Source organism: Chrysemys picta, chromosome 20, assembly GCF_011386835.1.
Source record: "Chrysemys picta bellii isolate R12L10 chromosome 20, ASM1138683v2, whole genome shotgun sequence".
Taxonomy (NCBI): Eukaryota; Metazoa; Chordata; order Testudines; family Emydidae; genus Chrysemys; species Chrysemys picta.
In genome coordinates, this window is record NC_088810.1 from 12,426,109 (window position 1) to 12,453,884 (window position 27,776).

Genomic DNA, 27,776 nt, shown 5'->3' on the forward strand with positions numbered 1-27,776 from the left:
CTCTGACAGGCCTGTTCACCAATAGCTGATCGGATGAACCCTGGTGACGATTCAAAAGATCAACCGATCTCTGCCGGTTCCTCACTCGAGGTGTCAGCTAAAATTGACAGATGTCTGGACCGTTCGCTACGCCCTTCGACCCTGACTGGCTGCCCCATCAGCCAATCGACGCTCCCTCTCCTTCATGATTGGTCAGCCAATAGTGGGCGCTATCCTGGCATCAGCGGTATTTGCTGAGATCTTCCGGGGCAGGCGATGTACCCCCGCCCACGCGGGGTTCTGGCAGCGGTAGGTGGGTTCTGTCCTGCCCCAGCTGAACGCGCCGGGCGGGCGGCTCCGGTGTAGGGGCCTGGCCCCGTAGGGGACTCGTGCGGCTCTGCAGGGGCCGCTCGCCCCATCCCCCGCCTGAGCCTTACCCCCCCCCCCCCCCGAGTTCTACCCCCGCTCCAGAGCGGAGACGGGCCGTTTGCTCTGCACCCCCCCTCCCCCCGGCCGCATCCAGCCCGCTCTGCGCGAGAGGCTGGATCCGCGGTGGGGATAGTGACCCCGGGCCAAGGCAGGGACTCCATCCTCGTCCTCCTGGGCAGGCCAGGCGCTATGGCTCCGCGGGGCTGGGCCCCGGAGCCCGTGCGTGGGCCGGTCCTGCAGAGACCGAGCGAGGATGCTCGCGTAGCCGTGCCCGGCGCCACCTGGCTGCGAAAAGCCCCGCTCCTTTGTGTCGGACGGCCACAACGGCCCTGCAGGTGTCCATGGGCTGGGGAGAGAGAGACCCTAGCGGGACTCGAAACACGGGCGCCTTAGGCTGTTCTGGGGGCAGGGAGCTGGGTTACAGGGGGGATCTGTCTGCTGGGGGGGGCAGGGAGCTGGGTTACGGGGGGGGATCTGTCTGCTGGGGGGGGCAGGGAGCTGGGTTACAGGGGGGGGATCTGTCTGCTGGGGGGGCAGGGAGCTGGGTTACGGGTGAGGGTGATGGATCTGTCTGCTGGGGGAGCAGGGAGCTGGGTTACAGGGGGGATCTGTCTGCTGGGGGGGGCAGGGAGCTGGGTTACGGGGGGGGATCTGTCTGCTGGGGGGGCAGGGAGCTGGGTTACAGGGGGGGATCTGTCTGCTGGGGGGGCAGGGAGCTGGGTTACGGGTGAGGGTGATGGATCTGTCTGCTGGGGGGGCAGGGAGCTGGGTTATGGGTGGGGGTGATGGATCTGTCTGCTGGGGGGCAGGGAGCTGGGTTACGGAGGGGGGGAGGGATCTGTCTGTGCTGGGGAGCTGGGCACTGCACCAAGCTCGCCGCCCCACCAAGCTTGGCTCCTTGCCCCTCAGCACTTGACCCCGTATGAGCTGTCCCCTAGCCCACTCAGCCTGACTGACACATTGGGGCCTGCATGGCTGCACCTTGCTGCACCTGAAGGGGCTGGCTGTGCTGTTGGTGAGCTTAGCCTGCAGGGGGGCAGTAGCTGCACTGATCATCTCTCTTGCTCTGTACAGGATGCTCATTCCTGCCACTCTGCCCTGCCCGTGTCCGCGGCACTGGCACCGATGGTAGCGTCTCTGGGGCCGATACCACTCTGCAGATCTGCTGAGAGCTTCCGGGGCAGGCGACCCCCTGTGTCTGGTGTCCCCTAGCCTTGGTCCGTGAGGACCCTGGGGCCAGCCTGTGCGGTTTGTGACACCTGCAGTAGGGGCAGCGAGCACAGGCCTGCGGCCTGGCTTTGCTGGGTTGTGGTGTGTCGTGTTGTGTGGTCGACTGGGCTGGTGCTGGGCACTGTAGCCTTTCCCCAGGGATCCTCCACCAGTCCGGCCCCCTCCTGCTGCAATGCGCCGGGACAAGCCTCAGGAGCGGGCAGCCAGCTGGCCGGCTGATCACATCAAGGTGCTAATTGCCTTGTGGGCGGAGGCGGCCACCTCACATGACCTGAGCTCGCGCGGCAGGAACAGGGTTGTCTACGATGGCATCTCCCAGCGCCTGGCTGAGCTGGGCATCTACCGCACCGGCGACCAGTGCCGGGAGAAGATGAAAGGCCTTAAGGTGACATATCGCAAGGCCAAAGAGAACAATGCAGCCGGGAGGCCGCCCATGCGTTGCCCATTCTATGAGGAGATGGACCAGATCATGCAGCGCTGCGACAGCACCCGCTCTAGCCTCCTGGCAGAGAGTGGTGAGGGGCCCGGCGGCGCGGACAGGCAGGAGGGTACAGCTGCCCCGGAGAGCTGGGGGGCACCATCCTTTGAGCCATGGGATTCCCAGGCCACTGCTGCCTTTGAGCACTGGGAGTCCCAGGCCTCGGCCTCTGACCATTGGGGATCCCAGGCTGCTGCCTCAGAGAGCCAGGGGGCTGAGGAGCTGGGCTACGTGCTCCCCGAGGCTCAGGCCCTGCTGGGCGAGGTGCAGGCCGTGCAGGTGAAGGAGGAGGAGGCGTCCGCGGACGAACTGCCACCTGAGCCTGGTAAGCCCATGTTGTTGGCGAGGGGTTGCTGGGAGGTGCTGCACCAGGGGTCCGGCCCTGGCCCCTAGAATCCCAGCCATGCCAGAATCTTGCCATCCTGCAAGCAGCAGTTCTGTGTCAGGGACTCGTGGCTGGGAGCATGGCCCAGGGTAGGGGCATGGTTGAGGCTGCTCCACCAGGGGGGTGATGGCTGCCATGCTGGCCACATGTCCTTGATCTAGCTGGGTCCCACGCCTGCAGGCAGGCTCCATGGGGCCACAAACTGCCTATGTTGTAGGCTGCTGCAGCTGAGCTCTGCTCCCCTGGAGGTGCTTAGCCCAGGGGACTCTGTACAGGACGTGGGGTAACCTCGCTGCCATCGCCTGGCCTGGTTCCCTTGGGGGCTGTCCACAGGGGCCCTCCCCCAGAGCACTGGGGGGCCACAGACTCTTCCGGGATGGACCCAGTCCCCTGTTGCTGGGAGAGGGAGCCCCAGGCCATCTGAAGAGGAACCCTGGGGAAACTGTTACGTTAATTTGGATGGAGCTGCAGGTGGGTCACAGGTGGCTGAGCTGGGTGGGTGGATCAGCCACCACAGCTGTTCTCCAGCCTCTGGTTCACCACACCTCTGGTGAGGGACATCACCTGGCTGGTCTCAGCAGGCCCCTCTCCTTCCCCGTTCTTCATAGGCTGGCAGAGCTGGCTTGGCCATCTCAGTCGGTCAGGCTTCCACTGTGCAGCATGATTGGAGTCAAAGCGGAGTGGGGGGGATGACCAGTGGGGGATGGGAAGGGACACACATGCAAGGGGGAGACGGAGCAGGGTCTTGTGTATTGGCAGTGCTGGCCAGGAATTCCCAGGAGCATGCTGGGGTCTGGATGTCTCCGAGGACCCCTGAGGTTTGTTAGAGGGCTTTCCCTTCACCCTCTCCTCTGGTTCTTGTCACGCAGACAGAAAGCAGAAGACCAGAAGTACGAAGTGCAGGCAATTCAATGTTTGTTGGGGTTAGTTCCAAATAAGCACATCCATAGCTGTATACACCAGCAGAGTCTGTTCACCAGGTCATCTTCCCAGCTCTGATGCTGCAGAGCCTTGCCTGTGTCCTTGTTCCCCATTTCCCACCTCCTCCTTCTTAGCAGGCCCAAATATACCTGCAATGCACGCCCACAATCCCACCTCTTACAACTTAGGGTCATGTTACATCTCACCCCTTTTGTACCCCATGGGAGGGGAAAGGAGTGAGGTTGTGCTCTGGTCAGAGATGGGCATTTCTTTGGTCTTTTCGTGTTTTATTGCTCCCCCACCCCCAGCCCCTTTGCCCCTCCCAATTGGTTGCTTGACTTTGCCTGAACCCCTATCTCAAGGCAATCTTAAAGTGTGCTCTGGAGTAACACTTTAACTGCTCTTATCTATTCCCATTGTACTAAAAATCCAGCTGACTAGGCAGAAGCAACATCACAGTGTCTTTGTCCCTTGTTTACACATTTTAGTATAAGAGTATAAAAAAGTCAAACCCAAAGTTCTATCCTAGGCTAACAAACAGACCTATATACTAACAAGACTCACCAGTGGAGGGGAGAGGCTCTGGGCTGAAGCCTTTCCCCAGAAGTCCCTGGGATCCATGATTTTGCTCCCACTAAGTCTCTGTGAGGAGGCCTTGAATGGGGCATGAGTGGAACAGAGCCGCTTGTCACCCTGGCACTAATTAGCCCTGGCACACCAATGCCACTCCATTACTCTCCAGTCCCAGTCTCCTTTTGTGTGCAAGCCATGGAGCTTGGGCACTGCGGGGCCCTTTGTGTTAGCACTGATCCAGCCTGGCTGTGCTTCTCCTGTCCTGGCCATCATCACTCAGCGTGCCAGGGCCTGGCACACTTTGGAAGCTAGCCCTGGGTTGTGTGCATGGCTCTGCCATCCTGGTGGCCCATCTGGACTGTGCCTCGTGTCTGGGGCCTTCCTCTGCCTCTCCACAGGGGGAAAGCCATCCTGTGTTTCCCTCTCCTTGTACTGGGCACCATCAGCTTCATCTGAGAGTAGCACTGTGCCCCTCGTTCCATGCACCAACCCCATTGGTGCCTCAGCCTGACTGGGAGCAGGCGCCCAGCTCCCCTGCTGCCTGGGGCTGTACAGTAAAGGGAGCTGGAGGGTATACCAATAAAACAGGGTGTGTGACAGGCCACGTGTGCTGTGGGCCCTCACCCTGCATTCTTTCTCTCTCCAGACCCTTCCCCATCTGCATCGGCGGAGCCCCAACCGGCCTCCCGGAAGCTGGTCTCAGCGCTGGACCGGCTCGTGCACCTCCGGGCCAGGAAGCGCAAGGCACGGGAGGATGGGCCGCTGGAGACTCCACGGGGACCCAGCCAGAAGCACGGGCGCAGCCAGCTGGAGCTGAAGCGGGCGAGGCGCACTGGTGCCTGGAGGGCGGAGGAGAGGCAGAGCCTGGCCGAGTTCATCCAGCATGACCGGGAGATGCGGCGGGAGGACCGGGAGTTCCAGGCCCAACTCCTGGAGAAGCTCTTCCAGAAGCAGCTGGAGATGGTGGAGGCCCTGGCCCAGCCCGCACCCCCACTGCAGGAGCCAGAACCGGTGGTGCGGGAGGGAGCTGGGCTCCAGTTTCCCACTTTGCTGGAGCAAGTGGTGCAAACGCAGGCCAAGGGGCAGGAGGCCGAGGCAGCCGGCCCCGCCCCTGCAGGAGCCCCGGAGCGAGCAGGGAAAGCGCCCCCTGCCGTGCAGTACTGGACGGCAGACGAGATCCTGCGCTGGCTGGTGCCGCAGCAGCCGCTGATCGGGCAGCAGCCTTGGGGCGAGCGGTGTCGGGAGGGGCTGCCGGGCCCCCTGGCCTCACGGGGAGATGGAGAAGGGGGGGAGAATGAGTCTGATCTCACTGCCTTCAGACGAGTGACTGACACCTGCCAGGGGCCCAAAGGGCTGGGGGGAGCCCGACTTCTCCCTCCGCTCTGTGGGAAAACCCAACAGATCCACGCCAGCCTGGATGCCAGCGAGGCCGGTGATGGTGCCAAGGTGAAGGGAACTGCCCTGCGCCGCCACGACATGGAGACGCAGCGCCAGCGCTTCAGGGGCTTCCGCTACCGGGAGGCCGAGGGGCCCCGGGAGGTTTATGGCCACCTGTGGGAACTTTCCCATCGGTGGCTGCAGCCAGAGACCCGCACCAAGGAGCAGATGTTGGAGCTGCTTGTTCTTGAGCAGTTCCTGAATCTCCTGCCTGAGGAAATGCAGAGCTGGGTGCGGGAGCGTGGCCCAGAGAGTGGCCAGGAGGCCGTGGCCCTGGCAGAGGATTTCCAGCTGGTTCCCCAGAAGCCCGGATGGCAGCACCAGGTGAGCACATGGGATGCTGCACTTCCCCTGGCCTCGCCCCATGGGAGCAGAGTGGTGTGGGGGTTGATGGCACCAGAATTGCTGCTTGCCCTGTGCCTGGTCCATGGTGCAGGGGATGTTTTGTGGCTTCTGGCACCGCTGTGGCTCCATGGCATGGGCCCGTGGTGCTGGGGACAGTGCCTGGACCTGTGGGCACTAAGCAGAGACACTTGTTGTTTCAGGCGCGGGTGCCAGCCCAGGAAGGGGCCAGGGATGTCGGTGCAGCGCAGCGGGCCCTGTTGGCCGAGCGGCAGAGGGCGCCCCAGGGGGCCAGTGGCCAGGAGAACAGCTGGAATGGCGGCTTGTTGGGTGAGGGCTCCTTTCCCGAGCATTGGATCCGGCTGTCTCTGAAGCGCTGGATGGGCTCCAGCGCAGGGCTGGTTTCTGGGGCTCAGCTGGTGTGGGCCCCGGGGAGACTAGCAGGAGATACCTTGAGTCGCCTGCATACTGTCTGGGTGTACCCGCAGCACCCAACCCGCTCTTCTGCCCCAGGGACAGCCAGCAGTAGTTGTCACTGTATTGGGGCTGAAGGCCCTGGAGCATAGGCAGAATGGGGAGACGTCTCCCTGCTCAGTTCTGGAGCTTGGAGCCACAGTGCCTCTGGCAACCAGCAGCAGCTATCGCAAGGAAAGTCCTGCTCACTCCTGCATCCGGAGTGTGTACTGGCCGGTCACACATGGGCTGGAGTGTGCTCTGGGGGCTGGAGCACGCACAGGCTGGTTGCTTGAGGGGCTGGAGCACGCACAGGCTGGTTGCTTGAGGGGCTGGAGCACGCACAGGCTGGTTGCTTGAGGGGCTGGAGCACGCACAGGCTGGTTGCTTGAGGGGCTGGAGCGTGCTCAGTGGCGCTGAGGGACGGAGCACGCACAGGCTGGTTGCTTGAGGGGCTGGAGCGTGCTCAGTGGCGCTGAGGGACGGAGCACGCACAGGCTGGTTGCTTGAGGGGCTGGAGCGTGCTCAGTGGCGCTGAGGGACGGAGCACGCACAGGCTGGTTGCTTGAGGGGCTGGAGCGTGCTCAGTGGCGCTGAGGGGCTGGAGCACGCACAGGCTGGTTGCTTGAGGGGCTGGAGCACGCACAGGCTGGTTGCTTGAGGGGCTGGAGCACGCACAGGCTGGTTGCTTGAGGGGCTGGAGCACGCACAGGCTGGTTGCTTGAGGGGCTGGAGCGTGCTCAGTGGCGCTGAGGGACGGAGCACGCACAGGCTGGTTGCTTGAGGGGCTGGAGCGTGCTCAGTGGCGCTGAGGGACGGAGCACGCACAGGCTGGTTGCTTGAGGGGCTGGAGCGTGCTCAGTGGCGCTGAGGGACGGAGCACGCACAGGCTGGTTGCTTGAGGGGCTGGAGCGTGCTCAGTGGCGCTGAGGGACGGAGCACGCACAGGCTGGTTGCTTGAGGGGCTGGAGCGTGCTCAGTGGCGCTGAGGGACGGAGCACGCACAGGCTGGTTGCTTGAGGGGCTGGAGCGTGCTCAGTGGCGCTGAGGGACGGAGCACGCACAGGCTGGTTGCTTGAGGGGCTGGAGCGTGCTCAGTGGCGCTGAGGGACGGAGCACGCACAGGCTGGTTGCTTGAGGGGCTGGAGCGTGCTCAGTGGCGCTGAGGGACGGAGCACGCACAGGCTGGTTGCTTGAGGGGCTGGAGCGTGTTCAGTGGCGCTGAGGGACGGAGCACGCACAGGCTGGTTGCTTGAGGGGCTGGAGCGTGTTCAGTGGCGCTGAGGGACGGAGCACGCACAGGCTGGTTGCTTGAGGGGCTGGAGCGTGTTCAGTTGCGCTGAGGGACGGAGCACGCACAGGCTGGTTGCTTGAGGGGCTGGAGCGTGCTCAGTGGCGCTGAGGGACGGAGCACGCACAGGCTGGTTGCTTGAGGGGCTGGAGCACGCACAGGCTGGTTGCTTGAGGGGCTGGAGCACGCACAGGCTGGTTGCTTGAGGGGCTGGAGCACGCACAGGCTGGTTGCTTGAGGGGCTGGAGCACGCACAGGCTGGTTGCTTGAGGGGCTGGAGCACGCACAGGCTGGTTGCTTGAGGGGCTGGAGCACGCACAGGCTGGTTGCTTGAGGGGCTGGAGCGTGCTCAGTGGCGCTGAGGGACGGAGCACGCACAGGCTGGTTGCTTGAGGGGCTGGAGCGTGCTCAGTGGCGCTGAGGGACGGAGCACGCACAGGCTGGTTGCTTGAGGGGCTGGAGCGTGCTCAGTGGCGCTGAGGGACGGAGCACGCACAGGCTGGTTGCTTGAGGGGCTGGAGCGTGCTCAGTGGCGCTGAGGGACGGAGCACGCACAGGCTGGTTGCTTGAGGGGCTGGAGCGTGCTCAGTGGCGCTGAGGGACGGAGCACGCACAGGCTGGTTGCTTGAGGGGCTGGAGCGTGCTCAGTGGCGCTGAGGGACGGAGCACGCACAGGCTGGTTGCTTGAGGGGCTGGAGCGTGTTCAGTGGCGCTGAGGGACGGAGCACGCACAGGCTGGTTGCTTGAGGGGCTGGAGCGTGTTCAGTTGCGCTGAGGGACGGAGCACGCACAGGCTGGTTGCTTGAGGGGCTGGAGCGTGTTCAGTTGCGCTGAGGGACGGAGCACGCACAGGCTGGTTGCTTGAGGGGCTGGAGCGTGCTCAGTTGCGCTGGGGGATGGGGCACGCACAGGTTGGTCGCTCTGAGGGATGGAACTCGCACAGGCTGGTTGCTTGAGGGGCTGGAGCATGTTCAGTCGCTCTGGGGGACGGAGCACGCACAGGCTGGTTGCATGAAAGGCTGGAGCATGCTTGGGGTAACTGGAATGTTTGGCGATTTTTAGCAGCTGAGTTCTAACAGATCTCTACTGAGCATGTGCAAACTTGACACTTTCCAAAGGCTCATACGTGGCCAGGTGTGAGCAGGGTTTCATAGAAAAAGCCAAAGGCACCTCCCTGAGGCCAGCACCCCCCACCCAGTCTCTGGCCTTTGCTCCTGAGCATGGGGTGCCAGAGGTCCTATGCGAGTATTATGGCTGGTTCGGAAACTGGGCGAAGCAGGTTGTTTTCTCACTCTCGTTTCTGGAAAGGGTTGAACGATTCCTGCTGGATTCAGCTGGAGGCAGGCAGATGGCAAGGAAAACCCCAGCCCGGAAACCTGCAGTTTGGCAAAGATACATGCAGCTGAAAACAGGATTCTATAATGAGAAGTGTTGGGCAACTAGCTATACAGGGAGCTGCCAGCCCCGCCCGTAACGAAACCCTGATGTCTTAAGTTCTCCCTGGCGCTGAGGGAGAAGAGTGCCGTAGACCTGCTTGCCGGGGTTTGGCCTCTCCAGGCAGTTCCTGTGTGGTGTGAAGGTCCCAAGGGCTCCTGCATTGACCCTCCTGTGAGGCAGGGCCATGCTTTTGTCCCCGTTACAGAGCTGAGGCAAGTGACCCTCTGTGACTGGCCCAAGGTCCCAGGGAGTCTGGGCACAGCTGGGATGAACTCAGCTCCGCGATGCCCAGCCCCTTGGCCCCAGACTGGTCCCTGTCTCTCTCGAGCAGTAACTCTTGGTGATTTATTCTCCCAGCTGCCACACCGGGCGCCCCGCTGGTGCGGAGACCAAGCCTGGGCGCGATCGAGCCAGCTGCTCCCCAGCCCCTGTGCAACAGAGTGGGCTCCAGGCAGGGACAGCAAGTGGAGAATGGCTTAGAACCGCGGCAGAGCACCGGGCACCTGCGGCAAGCAGAGAAGAACGCTGCCCCAGTGCCACGCCCAGCAGCTGGGAAGGTGACCGAGCTGTGCAGTGCTGGCCTAGGAGGGCACATGGGGACAGACGGAGTGCCACAGGGCAGAGCCACCATTCAAGAGGGCAGCAGTGTCTCAGATGCTCAGAATGGGGCTCCGTGTGAGCAGCAGACACCTGCTAGCCTTGTGCGGATGGAACACACCGGCTCCAAGGGTGGCAGAACCTGCAGCGCCCTGCCCAGGAGCGCCGGCTGTGTATCCCCGGGGCTGGACGGCCCCTTGCTCGGGGCCCTCCTGGAGACGTCCTTGGACTCCCCATGGGACAGAGAGGGCAGTGCAGACAGAATGCCAGAGGGTGGCATGGCCTGCGCGGGGGCACAGTCCCGCTGCCTGAGCTGCACAGTACTGCGGGCTGATCTGGACGCCACGCGGGAGGAGCTGAGAATCACCCAAGGTAGGTGCTGGCTCCCAGGGAGCCCGTGGGGCAAGGCTGCCATCAGGGGCTGCTCTGTCACAAGCCAGGGCCTGACAGCAGCAAACAGATCCCAGAGGGGCTCAGCAGCTGCAGGCCCATTGGGCCAGGGCAGGGGAGAGGCAGCATGTCTGGCAATCAGGCCCAGGTTGGCACTGTTGCCAAGGATGGGAGTGAGCTCCGTGCCAAAGGCCCAGCCCTGGGTCCCTGAGCTCAGGGATTTACTCCATGGGGGCACCACTGGGGCAGCCCATAGAGAGACAGAATCACAGCCCCAAGTTGGCACATGCACTAATGGAGTAACTCCATCAGGAGGCAGTGATAATGGGTGGTTATCCTAGTATTTGGGCGGGGCATGGTGAGCGCTCTGCTGGTTCTCATCAGCAGGCAGCAGTAGTGGGCTGTTATGCCAGGGGCTGATGGGACTGGGCTCTGTTCCCAGCCCCTGGGCAAGATCCATGCAGCATGTTTGTCCTGCAGCTTCCACCCTGTATGGACTGAGCGGCACCCACTTGCAGGGCCTGGCTGAGGCCCTGGGCACCATCTCGCGCATCCTGAACGACAGGAGGCCGACGATGACCAAACCCCCCTGGGGTGCAACCGAGAGCCCTGGCATGGCTTTACCCCAACAGACACACGTAAGTGCCTGGCCAGACTAACAGCTGCCCTGGTGCCCTGCCTGGCGGGAGCACGCTTGGGTACAAGGCTGCCAGGGGCCAGCTTGGCAGAAGGCACCGCAGTGAACAAATAGCTGTACTGGCTCTGACCTCAGTGCCTCAGCTCTCCCTCTGGGCTGCAGCACGGGCCAGTCTCCCCCCAGAGACACGCTCAGTGATGGGTGGATGCAGGGCTCTGAGCATGATGACCAGGGACACGCTCATTACCTGATCCCAGTGCCCAGCGGGGGGCTGATGGGCTGGGCTGGGAAACTTCTGTTCTCACTCTGTCCCTCCCTGCAGCTGTCCTGAAGCCCAAGTGCCTGGCGAGCAGCTGGCCGTGGCCCACCGCCGAGGAGCCCACACAAATGTTAAGCATCGGCAGCACCAGGGAGAAGGTGACAACCTCCCACTCGATCCCAGAGCCGCTAGCATCAAGCCCCGTACTTGCGGCAGCGCCTGCAGCAGGGAGGCCTTGGACAGGACCTGAGGGGTGCTGGGCCGGCTGCCTGGGGGTTTTTGGGAGCTGGATCCAGCCGGGCCCATGCTGAGCCAGGGCAGCTGGCGTCTCGTCACTGGACTTCCCAGGGAGCCTTTCCTACTCGACTAGCTTTTTGATACAATGTCCCCAAAGCCCCCTACTTTCCCCTTCACTTCTCAGGTTGGTCTCAATAAAGCAATGCGCAGAGCTCCAGGCCTGGGGACATGGCACCTGCAAATGGGAGGAAGCGTCTGTGTCAGGGACTCCCAAGCACACCATGGCTCATCCTGATCTCCTTGGGTACAGCAGGGCATGGTCTCAGCACCCAGCCTACCTTTCTGGGCACCCACTTGGTGAGGGAAGCCCCCAGCCAGAGTGCCCCACTGGCTGCTGCTGCGGGAGGGAGCCTGTCAGGGGAGTGTCCAGTTAGTTCAACCAGGAGAATGTTCAGGGGTGACTTGAGCCCTGTCTATATGTATCTACGTGGAGAACAACTCTACAGCAATGGGCTGTGCAGAGGGCCGAGAAACGTCCAACACCATCCTGGGGCTGGAAGTTGAAGCTGGACTAATTCAGCCTGGAAATAAGATCTCCGTTTCTAACGTGACAGCAAGGGACCAGTTTCCTGAGGGCCATGGTGGCTCCTCCATTACTGTTGATTGTAAATCAAGATGGGCTGTTCTAAATGCTCTGCTCTAGGGCTAATGTTGGGGCCATTCTGTGACCTGAGCTATGTAGGAGGTCACAATGATCCCTTCTGGCCTTGGCATTAATGCCCCAATGGTCGAGGGGCTGGGATTAAAGCAGATGACTGGGAGAAGGGGTCAGGGCCCTCTGCTGCTTCCCCTTCTCTCCCCGCCAGTTAACCATGCTCTGTGCAAATCCATCCCACACCAGCCACTCCGCTGGTGCTTGCTCAGACTATGCAAGTCGTAACAAGCCTGTCAAGTTAAGCATGGCCTACCAACATGTGTCGTTGTCTCTGTCGTGTTTTTCAAAGCAGAGAAGCAGGAGGCTCTGGTAGGGGGGAGGCTGGGAAATCCCTCCGGCAGCAAGCCGGGCGTTTTGGATGTTGCATTAGCGGGGAGGCTGGCAAATCCCTCCAGTGGCAGGGCAGATATTTTGGATACCCTGTTGGGTGGGAGGCTGGAAAATGCCTCCAGCAGCACAGCAGTGGTTTCTAGACAATCCATTACCTGGGAGGCTGGGAAATCCCTCCCCGGGCATAGCAGGCATTTGGGACGTTGTATTAGCAGGGGAGATGGGAAATCCCCCCAGAGGCACAGCAGGCATTTCAGAGGCCGTGTTCCAGCAGCACAGTGAGTGTTTTGGATGTCGCGTTAGTGGGGAGGCTGGGAAATCCCTCCAGTGGCATGGCGGGTGTTCTGGATGTCACTTCAGGTGAGAGGCTGGGAAATCCTGGGTGTATCGGATGCTGCATTAGCAGGGAGGCTGGCACAGCAGCCATTTAGAACATTGCACCCTGTGACTGGTCTGTGGTGGCAGGGGAGAATGCACCACATTTATTTCAGGGATGCCATTGGCTCCGTGTGCCAGAGGAGTATCACCCATGTGTGGGACAGTAGGGGAAAGGGACCCCTGGGGCTCTGCCAGAGGAACATCAGAGAGTTCCTTTGGTTCCAGCTCTCTCCAGCCCAGGTCACATCCCCCTTGCGGCTGCAGTGGGGAGTTCACCGACCCACGTGGGTCAGAGCAGGGAGGACACACCCACCTGGCTCCCCACCTGGCTCTCGGCCCCGCTGGTTGCACAGTGGGAGATCTCTTAGCCCGTGCTGGGGTTAACGCCAGATGTCGGCTGCCTCAGAGCCAGCGGCTCTCCAGCCGGCACCTTCCTTCCTGGGGCCTTTGCCTGGGTTAGGGTCTGCTGGAGGGAGCGTGCTGGCCCAGGACTCTGCCTCCTACTTGCCTGGCACTGGGTCCTTGGCTCTAGGTGCGTGGGGCAGAGTTTAGGACCAGTCATTACTATGGCAGCCTGGCCCAGTGAAGGCTTGCAGAGAGATGCTCATGTGGGCCTGTAGCACCCCTCTGGCCCACCTGGGCTTCACAGCCAGAGAATGCCCAGGCTGGATTGGCCACAGGGCTCAGATGAAGGGAGACATCCTAGTGCTCTGCTAACTGGTGGCTGCTAACTCCTCCTCCTCCCCCCCAGCCCCCCCGGACTCGAGGAGCTGGAGACGTGGCTGGTGAGGGAGAGTTTCTCCAATCCAGCGGCAGGGTAACGTCTGACCCTGACCCCGGGTGGGGTGGAACTGGGCAGGGCAGGGGAGCCCAGCCAAGTGGGGTGGTAGGCCTTGGTGTAGTGCAGGAGGGCCTAGCCAGGCATGGTGGGGCTGGTTCAGATAAGTGAAGGGCAGGAACTATTTTTCCACCCTCAGATAATACTTGGCTCCCCCCAACCCCCCACCGCTGCTCTGCTCCCAGAACATCTGGGGGCAACTGCAGCACATGGAGACAGGCATGGAGCCGTGGAACTGCTCAGTGTGGGTGCACCCTGGAGGAATTCCCCAGGGCTCCAAGCAGGCATATGAAGTCTGCACAGCTTCACTGCTTGGGACACTCCACCCAGCACAGACAGGTCCCTCCCTGACCCCCTGTAGTCCCCAGAAGGAGCCAAAGTGCCCCTGCGGCCCCTGGGGGGGGGGGGGGACGTGGCTCTGCGTACTGCACCTCTGTGCAAACACTGCCCCACAGCTCCCATTGGCTACAGCTCCCCATTCCCAGCCAATGGCAGCTGCGGGGGCAGTGCTTGCAGGCAGGAGCAGTGCATGGAGGGATACCCCTGCCCCACACTGGCCGGGGCAGGCAGGGAGCCTGTTTTAGCGACACCCCTGCTGGGCCACTGGAGATCGCAATTGACTGGGAGATCCTCTAGGATTGACCAGTCGATCACGATCAACTGATTGGTGACCACTGCTTTAGAGGTTCAGGCTTCTCCCATGAACAAATGAGCCAGGGAAGCAGCTTAGCAAAATAAAAAAACCTACTCTACTATTTACATTAGGAGGATAATTGATGCTGAATACTGCAGCTGACAATGTGATATAAACAAGTATCGCACAGATAAAATATTTCACTGCAATGTTTTCCACAGAAATTGAAATTAGAGGGTGTGTTCAAAAATACAGGGGGAGGGGGGAGGACTGATGAGGGGTAAGACTGTTAGGGCAAAGGTGGGCTGTATGGCACCATACTGAAAAATGTTTTACGACCATTTTATTAGATTTAACTGATGTTTTTAAATCATCACACAAATTAAAGTTGGCTGTCCAAGCCTACTATGAAGCACTATTTCTACATCCTTCTTGGTTTCTTGTTGTAATTTTGCACAACTCTGTTAATGAACTTCTTGAATGCAGTGCATTCATTTTTGGTGGCTTCTCATGTGTCGGGTACTTCCAGTCCTTCATGATATGATCAGGCAGAAGGAGACATCTTTCAGAACACAAAATTCTATTCAATGAGTAAAAAGAATGCTCAACTGTAGCTGTGACTGGGAGTAGAAAGAGATGAATTCCTACTTCTTTCATCCCCGGAAACATAACATAAAAATTGGGTCGAACCATTAGTGATGATGATGATTGATGATGAAGTTGAAATCAAATCTACATTCGTTCATGGGATGATATTCCAGTCTGTGTTCAAATTCTCTATTCTGTACTGGTCACATGGCAGCCCCATTGCTCACTCCAGTCATCTATTGGTGTTTTATAAGACAGGCATCTGTAAAAGCTACGTAGTGGCTGATGGAATCCAAAGGTAGTAGTTGTAGAGATGTAAGAATCAAGTCAGTGTACTTTACTTTTTCAGCTGGCTTAACAAACACTTCTTATCTTCTTGTAACCAGTTAATATAAGTGCCCTAATTAGTCAACTTCTGAACTGAAGTCTTTGCTTCTTCCAGGATGTCTTCAATGGATATTGCTCTGATTGATCCAAGTGTAGCTTCCAGTGCTGGACAGAGATCTACTACTATTGTAGCAGATGCCTGGATGGCATTGTATAATGACCCGAGTGATTTCAACAGTAGACTTACAAGAGAGAATGGCGATTGTGTTCTCTGAAGTTAATAGCAAAAGTAGTCCACCAGCCTCACTACTTAGATCCGTCCCATCTCAGTAGATACTTTCCAAAGCAAATAATAATGGTTGCAGTAATTTTAAGACAACAGCCAAGGATCACTCATGAGAAAGCCAGTGGATTTTCCCAGGTTGGACTAATTTGAACTTCTGTCCCAATGTAGCGGACAGGGGGCTGCAGACAGGGGAGTTTGAGAGGGAGAGCAAGAGATCCCGCTGCTGAACAGGCTACCACGTGAGAGTGAGAGTACTAGCTGTTGGTGTGAGTGAGTTTGCTCGTCTGTTTGAATTTTAATTGTGATTCTGATTTCAAGTGACTTCAGTTACAGCTGCTGTGGCAGTTGGGACTGAGTGCCTGACCTTGTTCCCTTGATTGCCTTTGATTGGCCTTCCCCAGTGTGACTCACGAGGGGGTGGGACTGACCTAGGCAAGCAGGCTTTAAAAGCCAGAGGCAGAGCGACCAGGGGGCTGTAGATAGGGGAGTTTGAGAGGGAGTTTGACAGAGGGAGGCCTGTGATGGTTAGGAAGACCTGCAACACCTGTGCCAGCACTGCTTCTGTCTCCTCCACCTGCGCCTGTAGCCAGACAGAGCGCTTGAGCATGGATGCTTCAATTCCAGATCCTGGTGTGGTTTTGCAGAGACTGTGATTTGCAATTCCCACTTACTGACATCCAGGCTGGGGGGACCATCCAATGTGAGAGGTGCCTGCTGGTGGAATCTCTCAGGCAGCAGGTGGGAGAGCTACAGGAGGAGGTGGCTAGGTTGAGGAGCATCCGAACCCATGAGCAATTCCTGGACAGTCTCCATGTGGAGACAGCTGAGGTAGCTGTCCCAGTACACAGGACTGCTGACACACCACTGGTGGAGGAGGAGATGGCTCAGGGTGGACACTGGCAGCTGGTTACTTCTGGCAGCAGGCAGAGCACCACCGCTGCCCTGAACCCTCCCAATGTGGTAATAGGTAACCGTTATGCTCTTCCTGATACAGGAGAGAAGGAATCACCCCCTACAGTAGAGGAGGAGAAGCCTCGTACCCCTAAGGCTGGAAGGTCTGCTGCCACCACTGCAAATAGGAAACGTAGGATAGTGGTGGTCGGAGACTCTCTTCTGAGGGGGACGGAGGTGCCCATCTGTCACCCTGACATTTCATCTTGGGAGGTATGCTGCCTGCCGGGGGCCCGTATCCGAGACGTTACGGAGGCATTGTCAAGGATTATCCAGCCCTCTGACTACTACCCCATGCTACTCATCCATGTGGGCACAAATGATACTGCGAGGTGTGACACTGAGCAGATCAAGAGTGACTACAGGGCTCTGGGAGCACGGGTGAAGGAGTTTGGAGTGCAGGTGGTATTCTCTTCGATTCTTCCTGTCCGAGGTAGGGGCCTGGGCAGAGACAGGTGCATCGTGGAGGTGAATGCCTGGCTGTGAAGATGGTGTCGCCAGGAGGGCTTTGGCTTCCTCGACCACGGGATGCTATTTGAGGAAGGACTGCTAGGCAGAGATGGCGTTCACCTTTCGAGGAGGGGAAAGACCCTATTTGGACACAGACTGGCTAACCTAGTGAGGAGGGCTTTAAACTAGGTTCGACGGGGGCCGGTGTGCAAAGTCCACAGGTAAGTGAGGAACATGGAGACCTGGGAGATGGGTCGGAAATAGGAGGGAGCGTGGGCTATAATGGCAGAGAGAAAGGAGGGTCAGGGCAAAACTGGGAGGCAAGATCAAATCAGTATCTTAGATGCCGATATACAAATGCAAGAAGTATGGGTAATAAGCAGGAAGAACTGGAAGTGCTAATAAATAAATACAACTATGATGGCATCACCGAAACTTGGTGGGATAATACACATGATTGGAATGTTGGTGTGGATGGATACAGCTTGCTCAGGAAGGATAGATGGGGGAAAAGGGAGGAGGTGTTGCCTTATATATTAAAAATGTACACACTTGGACTGAGGTGGAGATGGACATAGGAAACAGAAGTGTTGAGTCTCTCTGGGTTAGGCTAAAAGGGGTAAAAAAAACCCGGGGTGATGTCATGCTAGGAGTCTACTACAGGCCATCTAACCAGGTGGAAGAGGTGGATGAGGCTTTTTTTAAACAGCTAATAAAATCATCCAAAGCCCTAGATTTGGTGGTGATGGGGGACTTCAACTATCCAGATATATGTTGGGAAAATAACAGCGTGGCACAGACTATCCAATAAGTTCTTGGACTGCGTTGCAGACAACGTTTTATTTCAGAAGGTTGAAAAAGCTATTGGGGGGGGGGGGGAAGCTGTTCTAGATTTGATTTTAACAAATAGGGAGGAACTCGCTGAGAATTTGAAAGTAGAAGGCAGCTTGGGTGAAAGTGATCATGAAATCATAGAGTTCGCAATTCTAAGGAAGGGTAGAAGGGAGTACAGCAAAATAAAGACAATGGATTTCAGGAAGGCGGATTTTGGTAAGCTCAGAGAGCTGATAAGTAAGGTCCCATGGGAATCAAGACTGGGGAAAAACAACTGAGGAGAGTTGGCAGTTTTTCAAAGGGCCCAAAAGCAAGCTATTCTGCTGGGTAGGAAAGATAGAAAATGTGGCAAAAGACAAGCTTGGCTTAATCACAAGATCTTGCATGATCTAAAAAATAAAAAGGAGTCGTATAAAAAATGGAAACTAGGACAGATTACAAAGGATGAATATAAGCAAACAGCACAGGAATGCAGGGGCAAGATTAAAAAGGCAAAGGCAAAAAATGAGCTCAAACTACAGGAATAAAGGGCAAAAAGAAGACTTTTTATCAATACATTAAAAGCAAGAGGAAGACCAAGGACAGGGTAGGCCCACTGGTCAGTGAGGAGGGAGAAACAGTAACAGGAAACTTGGAAATGTCAGAGATGTGTAATGACTTCTTTGTTTCAGTCTTCACCGAGAAGAATGAAGGAATGCCTAACGTAGTGAATGCTAATGGGAAGGGGGTAGGTTTAGAAGATAAAATAAAAAAAGAACAAGTTAAAAATCACTTAGAAAAGTTAGATGCCTGCAAGTCACCAGGGCCTGATGAAATGCATCCTAGAATACTCAAGGAGCTAATAGAGGAGGTATCTGAGCCTCTAGCTATTATCTTTGGAAAATCATGGGAGACAGGAGAGATTCCAGAAGCCTGGAAAAGGGCAAACATAGTGCCCATCTATAAAAAGGGAAATAAAAACAACCCAGGAAACTACAGACCAGTTAGTTTAACTTCCATGCCAGGGAAGATAATGGCAAAAGTAATTAAGGAAATCATCTGCAAACACTTGGAAAGTAGTAAGGTTATAGGGAATAGCCAGCATGGATTTGTAAAGAACAAATCATGTCAAACCAATCTGATAGCTTTCTTTGATAGGATAACGAGCCTTGTGGATAAGGGAGAAGCAGTGGATGTGGTATACCTAGACTTTAATAAGGCATTTGATACGGTCTCGCATGATATTCTTATTGATAAACTAGGCAAATACAACTTAGATGGGGCTACTATAAGGTGGGTGCATAACTGGCTGGATAACTGTACTCATAGAGTAGTTATTAATGGTTCCCAATCCTGCTGGAAAGGTATAACAAGTGGGATTCCGCAGGGGTCTGTTTTGGGACCGGCTCTGTTCAATATCTTCATCAATGACTTAGATATTGGCATAGAAAGTACGCTTATTAAGTTTGCAGATGATACCAAACTGGGAGGGATTGCAACTGCTTTGGAGGATAGGGTCATAATTCAAAATGATCTGGACAAATTGGAGAAATGGTCTGAGGTAAACAGAATGAAGTTTAACAAAGACAAATGCAAAGTGCTCCACTTAGGAAGGAACAATCATTTTCACACATACAGAGTGGGAAGAAACTGTCTAGGAAGGAGTACGGCAGAAAGGGATCTGGGGTTATAGTGGACCACAAGCTAAATATGAGTCAACAGTGTGATGCTGTTGCAAAAAAAGCAAACATGATTCTGGGATGCATTAACAGGTGTGTTGTGAGCAAGACACGAGAAGTCATTCTTCCGCTCTACTCTGCACTGGTTAGGCCTCAACTGGAGTATTGTGTCCAGTTTTGGGCACCGCATTTCAAGAAAGATGTGGAGAAATTGGAGAGTGTCCAGAGAAGAGCAACAAGAATGATTAAAGGTCTTGAGAATATGACCTATGAAGGAAGGCTGAAAGAATTGGATTTGTTTAGTTTGGAAAAGAGAAGACTGAGAGGGGACATGATAGCAGTTTTCAGGTATCTAAAAGGGTGTCATAAGGAGAAGGGAGAAAACTTGTTCACCTTAGCCTCTAAGGATAGAACAAGAAGCAATGGGCTTAAACTGCAACAAGGGAGGTTTAGGTTGGACATTAGGGAAAAGTTCCTAACTGTCAGGGTAGTTAAACACTGGAATAAATTGCCTAGGGAGGTTGTGGATTCTCCATCTTTGGAGATATTTAAGAGTAGGTTAGATAAATGTCTGTCAGGGATGGTCTAGACAGTATTTGGTCCTGCCATGAGGGCAGGGGATGGGACTCGATGACCTCTCGAGGTCCCTTCCAGTCCTAGAAGCTATGAATTTACAAGACATTCAGTCCTTTTGGACTCTTGCTGAAAAAGAGTATAATGAAGACATTAAATGTATAGCTTTTTAAATGCTTTTTGAAGATTTGGCAGCTTGTACTAGCACTAGTTGGATTAGAAGGCCTCTTCAGTGTGTGTTGGAGAGATTAGAGTTACACTTTTCTCTGAGCAAAGCTTGTACTCCACTATGTCTTCCAGAGAAGTTTGCAGTTCCATCAAATGAACAAAGAGACATCTGTTTGGGGTTCAATTGACAAGCGTTTAACCACTCAGATGTGGGTGTGCAGTCTTGGGCAGCGTGTGTCACACCTGGGCAGCTGCCCCCTTTCAGGTTGATTGGCCCAGACTCTGCACAGTCTCAGGCAGCGTGGCTCACACCTGGGGCAGCTACCCCCTCTCCGGGCAATTGGCCCAGGCTCTGCGCATACTCAGGCAGCATGGCTGACACCCAGGGCAGCTGCACAGACTTGGGGAGTGTGGGTCACACAGGGGAAGCTGCCCCCTATCCGGGCGATTGGCCCGGGCTCTGAGCAGGCCCAGGCTCTGTCAGAGATGCAGCCAACGTGTTTTCTATAACCTGAACATCTAGAAATTCATCTGCTGACCTACCACTGATATCAAGATAACATAGGCAGTGACTTAATACTTGACACCTGGGGTCCAGAGTGAATGGACTCCCTGAAGGGGCCCCCAGTGAGAGAGAGGCGTGCTAAAGGGTCAGAGAGGTGCAGTTCCAGGAGACGAAGGAGCTTAATCCCTGAGAGTGGACCCCCCAAAAGGGCTGTCACGTTGAAGGGGGTTCCCCCCAGGGACCGTACAGGCCAAGAGTGGGCACGACCTGTGAGTCAGTGACAACACCCATTTTCATCGGGGCATTCATCAGCCATGTATGCACATCTTCTGAATGCGGTGACAGAGTTCTTCACTTTTTCAACTGCTCAGTCTTTCACTGTTGCACTGCATGCTTCTAACCAGTCAGCTGAGTTTCTTGCAGAAAGATTAGTGAGCATTTGTGGGTCTTGGTTGGAACCAGTGTCCAACTTCAGGATTAACAAATGACAATGCACTTAACATTGGCCTCTAGTTTGTAGTGTGTGTGGTATCTCTTGTTTAAAGAGAAAGTATGATGTGACAGCCATGTTTGTTTGCATAAACTGAATTGTGTTTCCAGTATTCTTAACAGCCTCATTAAGTACTTCTAAAATTGGCTTTGACAATTACTGGCTTATATGGCTTTCTGCATGTCGATGCAATCCAGAGAATTTCACATTGTTTGCAGTCTTTTCACATAGTTTGTCAGCTTTGGCTTTTGCTTTGCAGTCTGGTAAACCAAGCTCCACCACTTTTACTATATAAATCCATGTTATGCTCACATTTTGAATACTGCGTGCAGTTCTGGTTGTCCCATCTCAAAAAAGATATATTGGAGTTGGAAAAGGTACAGAGAAGGGCAACTAAAACGATTAGGCATATGGAACAGCTTCCATATGAGGAGAGATTAAAAAGACAGGGGGGGATTTCCGGCTTGGAAAAGAGACTACTAAGGGGGATATGATAGAGGTGTATAAAATCTTGACCGGTATGGAGAAAGTGAAAAGCTCCCTCACATAACACAAGAACTAGGGGTCACCCAATTACATGTATAGGCAGCAGGTTTAAAACAAACAAAAGGAAGTATTTTTTTCACACAACGCACAGTCAACCTGTGGAACTTTTTGCCAGGTGATGTTGTGAAGGCCAAAACTAGAACAGGATTCAAAAAAGAACTCAATAAGTTCATGGAGGATATGTCCATCAATGGCTATTAGCCAGGATGCAACCCCATGCTCTTGAGAGCCTCTGTTTGCCCGAAGCTGGGAGTGGATGACAGGAGATGGATCACTCAATAATTGCCCTGTTCTGTTAATTCCCTTTGAAGCACCTGGCATTGGCCACTGTCTGAAGACAGAGTACTGGGCTAGATGGACCATTGGTCTGACCCAATATGGCCGTTCTTATGTTTGTATGTGTAAATTAATTATAATAAAAATATTTAGTACAGAAACTCCCAACACCAGCCAAAATTGATCACTTGGGCAGCACGGCTCTGTCTGCTGGATACCTAATGTTTCAATTTCAATTCAAATTTCCAATCAATGACTAAATTGACAACACTGCATGTAACTACTTGACCGATGTGTTGTGGAAATTCGGGGGAGGTGGGGGGGTTGTAGGGAAGGCCTGGCGTCACTGAATTAAGTCTCAGTAGGTTACATCAGACAAAGAGGAACTGCAGAGACTAGGCATATGAATGCCTGTGCCTTTAAGAACCCAGCCCTGGGCGGCCCTGCTGAGAGAGAGTCTGTGGGAGGGGAAATAAAAAAGCCCCTCTGCTCCCCCCACCCTATTTTTTTGCCAAACACTGGTGTCTCAGTCCACCAGGGTAACTGTTACCCCCTCTGCCCCTGCCTGTGCCGGGGTTTTGCCCTCTGTTACCCTCTGGCAGCGTCTCACCCCTGGGCTTAATCCCAGCTCCTTCCCCCCCCCCCCCGATTTTGCATCCAGCCCCTCTCCTAACTCTGTTTTCAGCTGCTTGACCCCCCCTGACCAGTCAATTTCTGCCCCCTGCTCAGACCCTGGCCACCCCCCTGTTCCAATTTGCCCCCTTTGCCCCTTTTTAAACCCTGTAAAAAGCAGTCTGCAGAATCTTATGACTAATAAGGGCAGGGTGAAGGGCAGTGGCTTCAGCAGATGTTACTGAGCATGCTCTGTACACCATAAGTAGAACATTCCTACAGGGAGCTGGCCAGTCTACTGTGCAGCCAGCCTGCCAGCCACCTCTAGCTCAGAAGTGGGCAAACTACGGCGCATGGGACTGTTCTGCCCAATCCCCGAGCTCCTGGCCCAGGAGGCTCACCCCTGGCCCCTCTCCGGCTGTCCCCCCTCCCCTGCAGCCTCAGCTCGCTCGCTCCGCAACCAGCGCAATGTTCTGGGCAGCGGGGCTGTGAACTCCTGGGGCAGCGCAGCTGCAGAGCGCGGCCGGTGCTCTGATCTGTGTGGTGGCGGCTGTAGCGTCTCCAGCCACCGGTGCTCCAGGCAGCACGGTAAGGGGGGGTTGGATAAAGGGCTGGGGAGTTCAGGGTGGTGGGTAGGGGTTTGGATGGGGTTGGGGGGGGAACAGGGGCAGGGGTCCCGGGGGGGACAGTCGGGAAGGAGGGGGGGTTGGATGGGGCAGCAGGGGGCAGTAGGGTGACCAGATGACAAGAACAAAATATCGGGACACATGGGGGGCGGGGGCAAGCTTTTTGCGGAAGCGCAAAAAAAAAAAAAAAGCTGGAGTGCAAAATACCGGAAGAAATGGCGCCCCAACCAAACATCGGTTGGGACGTGGGATAAACTAAATATCGAGACAATCCGATTTTATCGGGATGTGTGGTCACCCTAGGGGGCAGTCAGGGGACAGGGAGCGGGTGTGTGTGGATGGGGCAGGTGTCCCCGGGGGGCTGCCAGGGAACAGGGGGGACTGGATGGGGCAGGAGTCCCGAGGGGGGCAGATAGGAGGTGGGGGCCGGGCCACAACTCCCTCCCCTGACCGGCCCGCCATACAATTTACGAAACCCAATGCAGCCCTCAGGCCAAACATTTTTCCTGCCCCTGCTCTAGCTGGTGTCCACTGCTTTTATGCTGTGTTCCCAACCCCCAACTCCAGGGCACATCTATAAATTCCTATGTTTGTAATATTGTCCCTTATGAGGAACCATCTCTAGTCACCGTAGTACGAATCTCCCCAGAGCAGAGGCGGGCAAACTTTTTGGCCTGAGGGACACATCGGGTTTCATAAATTGTATGGAGGGCCGGTTAGGGGAGGGGGTCGTGGCCCAGCCCCCACCTCCTATCTGCCCCCCTGGGACTCCTGCCCTCCCCCCCAGGACCTCTGCCCCATCCAACCCCCCTGTTCCCTGACGGCCTCCCCGGGACCCCTGCCCCATCCACACACCCCCGCTCCCTGTCCCCTGACCGCCCCATCCAACCCCCACCCCCTTCCTGACTGCCGCCCCGGGACCCCTGCCCCATTCAACCCCCTGTTCCTCCCGCCTCCTATCCACACCCCTGTCCCCGACCACCACCCCAAACTCCCCAGCCCTCTATCCAACCCCCCCTGCTCCGGGCCCCCTTACAGCGCTGTCTGGAGCACTGGTGTCTGGTGGCGCTGCAGCTGCGCCGGAGCCGGGCCACCCAGCCACCGCCACCATGCAGCTCAGAGCACCGGGTCAGGCCGGGCTCTGCAGCTGCGCTGCTCCAGGAGCTCATAGCCCCGCCGCCCAGAGCATTGCGCCAGCAGCGGCGCGAGCGAGCTGAGGCTGTGGGGGAGGACGGACAGCAGGGGAGGGGCCGGGGGCAAGCCTCCCGGGCCAGGAGCTCGGGGGCCCAGCAGGACAGTCCCACAGGCCGGATGTGGCCCGCGGGCCGTAGTTTGCCCACCTCTGACCTAGACATTGGTGCAATATACAGGGAAACTGAGGCACACACCGCATTCATGCCAAACAATAAGACTCACATTGGCTCACATACAATATAACAAGGGAAAATCCCCACTACGTCACAGGGTGCAGTTGCCCCGGGTGTCAGCCCCGCTGCCTGAGTCTGTGCAGAGCCTGGAAGGATCGCCCGAAGAGAGGGGGCAGCTGCCATGGCCCTTAAAAGGCTGCAACCATATCTATTTGGGCGGCACTTCACTGTGTACACTGACCATTCGCCCTCATGTGGCTGCACCAAATGAAAGGGGCTAATGCCAAGCTCCTGAGATGGAGCCTGCTCCTCCAGGGTTATGACATGGAGGTGGTCCATGTGAGGGGGAGTGCCAATGTTATAGCCGATGCTTTATCACGGGGTGGGGGCTGTGAACTTTCCCAGGTCCTGGCTAAGTGACCCCACTCAGTTCAGACTCGAAGGGGGGAAAGATGTGACAAAGTGAGGGATTTTCTTGTTTTTTTTTCTTGGTTTAGTCAAGGGTTTGCATGCAGACAGGGTGGGACGCAGTTTCCCTGTGTGTTAGTGGTTTAACAAGATGATGGGAGAAGGAGTTTGTTGTTACAGAGGACCAGTGACAGAACTTGGGACCCCAGCCAATGGCCTGGAGAATGGATATCCCAGCGACTGGTGACTTGGTGACCGAGAGGCCCAGCTCAGGAGTCACAGCCAGTTCTGGCCAGTGGGAGGACAATGGGCTGCGAAGAGAGGAACCCGGTGACCTGACTAGCTGGTTCCAGCCAGAGGGGAACAAAAGGATGGCAGAGAGGAGAGGGGCCCCGGCGACCCTGTTTACCTGGATAGAAGTCAATGGACAGAGGTGGGGCTTGAAGGAGGTGATATCAGATGCCCAGCTGGAAAGCACAGGGACTTGGAACTGGAGAGAGCAGGCAGAGCCCATTTGGATGCAGGAGAGACTTAGATGTACTGTGCTGAGGGAGGCCAGGCCTGAGGGCCCTGAGAGTTTCCTGTGCTGTGTTCAGATGCTCAATAAACCCTCCTGTTTTACACTGGCTGAGAGTCGCTCCGGTCTAGAGAACAGGGTGGCATTATTCCCTCAGAGTGGAGGCCCAGGGGGTCCAGAGTGAGTGGACTCCCTGAGGGGGCCCACGGCGAGAGACAGGCGTGCTAAGGCTTGGAGAGGTGCGGATCCAGGAGGCGGAGGGGCTCAACCCCCAAGAGAGAGTGGACCCCCGAGAAGGGCTATCGCACTGAAGGGGGTTCCCCCCAGGGACAGTGCAGGCCAAGAGTGGGCACGACCTGTGAGTCCCTGACAATGTGGTAGCAGAGGATGGTTAGCGGATGCACCATGTAGACAGGTGACTGTGTGGAAGCAGAGAAAGAACTGACAGGAAGGGGATTGCAATGCATGACAGTTTGTTAGCAAGAGTGAAGCTAACTGTAACCCTAATAACGCGAGATTTGTAGAAGCGAGGATGTGTGAGGCGAGTGGGAAAGAACTGTGTGAGAAGTTATTGCGACCTTGTGTAGATAATGTTAGATAATATGTAGACTCTGTCTACATTCCATATTGTCTGCACAAGTGAGAAAAACACGAAATCAGAATGACCAATGTATAAACAAAATGCAGCTGTTGCTCATTATTGTCTGTAACAAAAGGTATAAATGCTTGCTGTAATTGTTTACCTGTGAAGAGACCTGCCTAGGAGGGGCAGACCGTGTGTCCTAGTGCACTCTCTTCCTTTACACAGCTGTTAACGAGAATAAAGTATCTGACTTTGCTGTACCCAAACAAAGAGTGAGAACTGTTATTCTCCGACAACTGCAAGCACAGGTGCTTTGCAGTGAGTAGCTGCCAGCGATAAAACGAGGGAATTGAAGGAACCAGCGCGGAAATGGCCTATAACCAGCTCCGTAAGAGGGACGTTGCATGTCTGTGCAGGGAGAGAGGACTGAGCATTGGGAGGCTCACCCAGGAGCAGCTGATTGCCTGGAGAGTGACCAGTCCGAGGACCAAGTTCCAGATCCCAGCAGGGCTTCCTGGATGCCTGGAGAGCCTGGGGAGTAGCAGGGGGCAGTTGAGGTAGTGGCAGGGGGTCCATTAGACCCAGTTCCCCAGCCAGGAGTGGGGCTTCCCACCTGGGTTCCCCCCCGGTGGATGTGAAGAGTTGGAAACTGGAGCTCAGAGTGAAGGAGCAGGAGCTGGAGGAGCGAAGGCTAGCTGACCACTCAGAGCAGTGAAAACATGAGCTGGAGTTGGAGGAGAGGTGGGCCAAGAGGGCCTGTGGGGGGTAAGTGGGGAAGGGCCCTGAAACGCCAGTTCTGCAGGGAATCTAGACACCAAACTGCTGCCCCAGTCTAAGGCCTGGTCTACACTACGGGTTTAGGTCGACTTTAGCAGCTTTAAATCGAATTAAGCCTGGACACGTCCACACGACGAAGCCCTTTCTTTCGACTTAAAGGGTCCTTTAAACCGGTTTCTTTACACCACCTTCGATGAGGGGATTAGCGATAAAATCGGCCTTTGCGGGTCGGAATTGGGGTAGTGTGGACGGAATTCGACGTTATTGGCCTCCGGGAGCTATCCCACAGTGCTTCATTGTGACCGCTCTGGACAGCACTCTCAACTCAGATGCACTGACCAGGTAGACAGGAAAAGACCCGCGAACGTTTGAATTTCATTTCCTGTTTGCTCAGCGTGGAGAGCACAGGTGACCACGCAGAGCTCATCAGCACAGGTAACCGTGATGGAGTCCCAGGATCGCAAAAGAGCTCCAGCATGGACCGAACGGGAGGTACGGGATCTGCTCGCCATATGGGGAGATGAATCAGTGCTAGCTGAACTCCGTAGCAGTAAAAGAAATGGCAAAGTATTAGAAAAGGTCTCCAAGGCCATGAAGGACCGAGGCCATAACAGGGACACACAGCAGTGCCGCGTGAAAATTAAGGAGCTACGGCAAGCCTACCACAAAGCCAGAGAAGCAAACGGAAGGTCCGGGGCAGAGCCGCAAACTTGCCGCTTCTACGCGGAGCTGAATGCCATTCTAGGGGGTGCAGCCACCACTACCCCAATCATGTGCTATGACTCCGTCAATGGAGAAACACACAGGGAAGACGGTTCGGGGAACGAGGAAGATGAGGATGGAGGTACTGTAGGTAGCTCACAGCAGCAAGGAAGCGGAGAAACCGGTTTCCCCAACAGCCAGGATATGTTTGTGACCCTGGACCTGGAACCAGTAACCCCCAACTCACCCAAGACCCTCAGGGCACACAGGAGACCTCTGGTGAGTGTACCTTTGTAAATATTTGTAAACATTACACATGGTTTAAAAGCAAGCGTGTTTAATGATTAATTTGCCCTGGCAATCGCGGCCAGTAAATCTACTGGAAAAGTCTGTTAACGTGTATGGGGATGGAGCGGAAATCCTCCAGGGACTTCTCCAGAAAGCTCTCCTTCATGTACTCCAGGCCAGTAGCACGTAGTCTGGAATCATTGCATAACAAAGCATGGCAGTGTATGGTCCCGGTGTTTGCTGGCATGCAGACAATATCCATTCCTTATCTCTC

General features: G+C 56.0%; 1 protein-coding gene across 6 annotated transcripts; it reads left to right on the plus strand.

The window, feature by feature from the left end:
* The first annotated feature begins 114 nt into the window (after nucleotides 1-114).
* LOC101935625 (uncharacterized) lies at nucleotides 115-26,005 on the plus strand. 6 transcript variants are annotated; one of them, XM_065573870.1, is made up of 9 exons: nucleotides 115-288; nucleotides 1,483-2,441; nucleotides 3,371-3,424; nucleotides 4,642-5,756; nucleotides 5,978-6,104; nucleotides 9,313-9,924; nucleotides 10,902-12,455; nucleotides 12,488-22,822; nucleotides 24,816-26,005. In XM_065573870.1, the coding sequence occupies exons 2-7, from the start codon at nucleotides 1,811-1,813 to the stop codon at nucleotides 11,147-11,149; spliced, it is 2,787 nt and encodes a 928-aa protein (XP_065429942.1). In that variant the 5' UTR covers nucleotides 115-288; nucleotides 1,483-1,810; the 3' UTR covers nucleotides 11,150-12,455; nucleotides 12,488-22,822; nucleotides 24,816-26,005. The 6 variants fall into 6 exon arrangements, with proteins under 6 accessions (XP_065429942.1, XP_042698422.1, XP_042698421.1 ...); XM_065573872.1 differs by adding an exon at nucleotides 10,423-10,580 and having other exon boundaries at nucleotides 131-288; nucleotides 10,902-22,822; XM_042842488.2 differs by having other exon boundaries at nucleotides 115-292; nucleotides 10,902-22,822.
* The last annotated feature ends 1,771 nt before the right edge of the window (nucleotides 26,006-27,776 follow it).

Bases quoted from the DNA above. Each gene is read 5' to 3' on its own strand.
- LOC101935625 (XM_042842488.2), top strand. From the start codon at position 1,811: ATGCGCCGGGACAAGCCTCAGGAGCGGGCAGCCAGCTGGCCGGCTGAT. The intron at 2,442-3,370 runs GTAAGCCCATGT...CTTGTCACGCAG, and splicing joins CGAACTGCCACCTGAGCCTG to ACAGAAAGCAGAAGACCAGA. The intron at 6,105-9,312 runs GTGAGGGCTCCT...TTATTCTCCCAG, and splicing joins CTGGAATGGCGGCTTGTTGG to CTGCCACACCGGGCGCCCCG.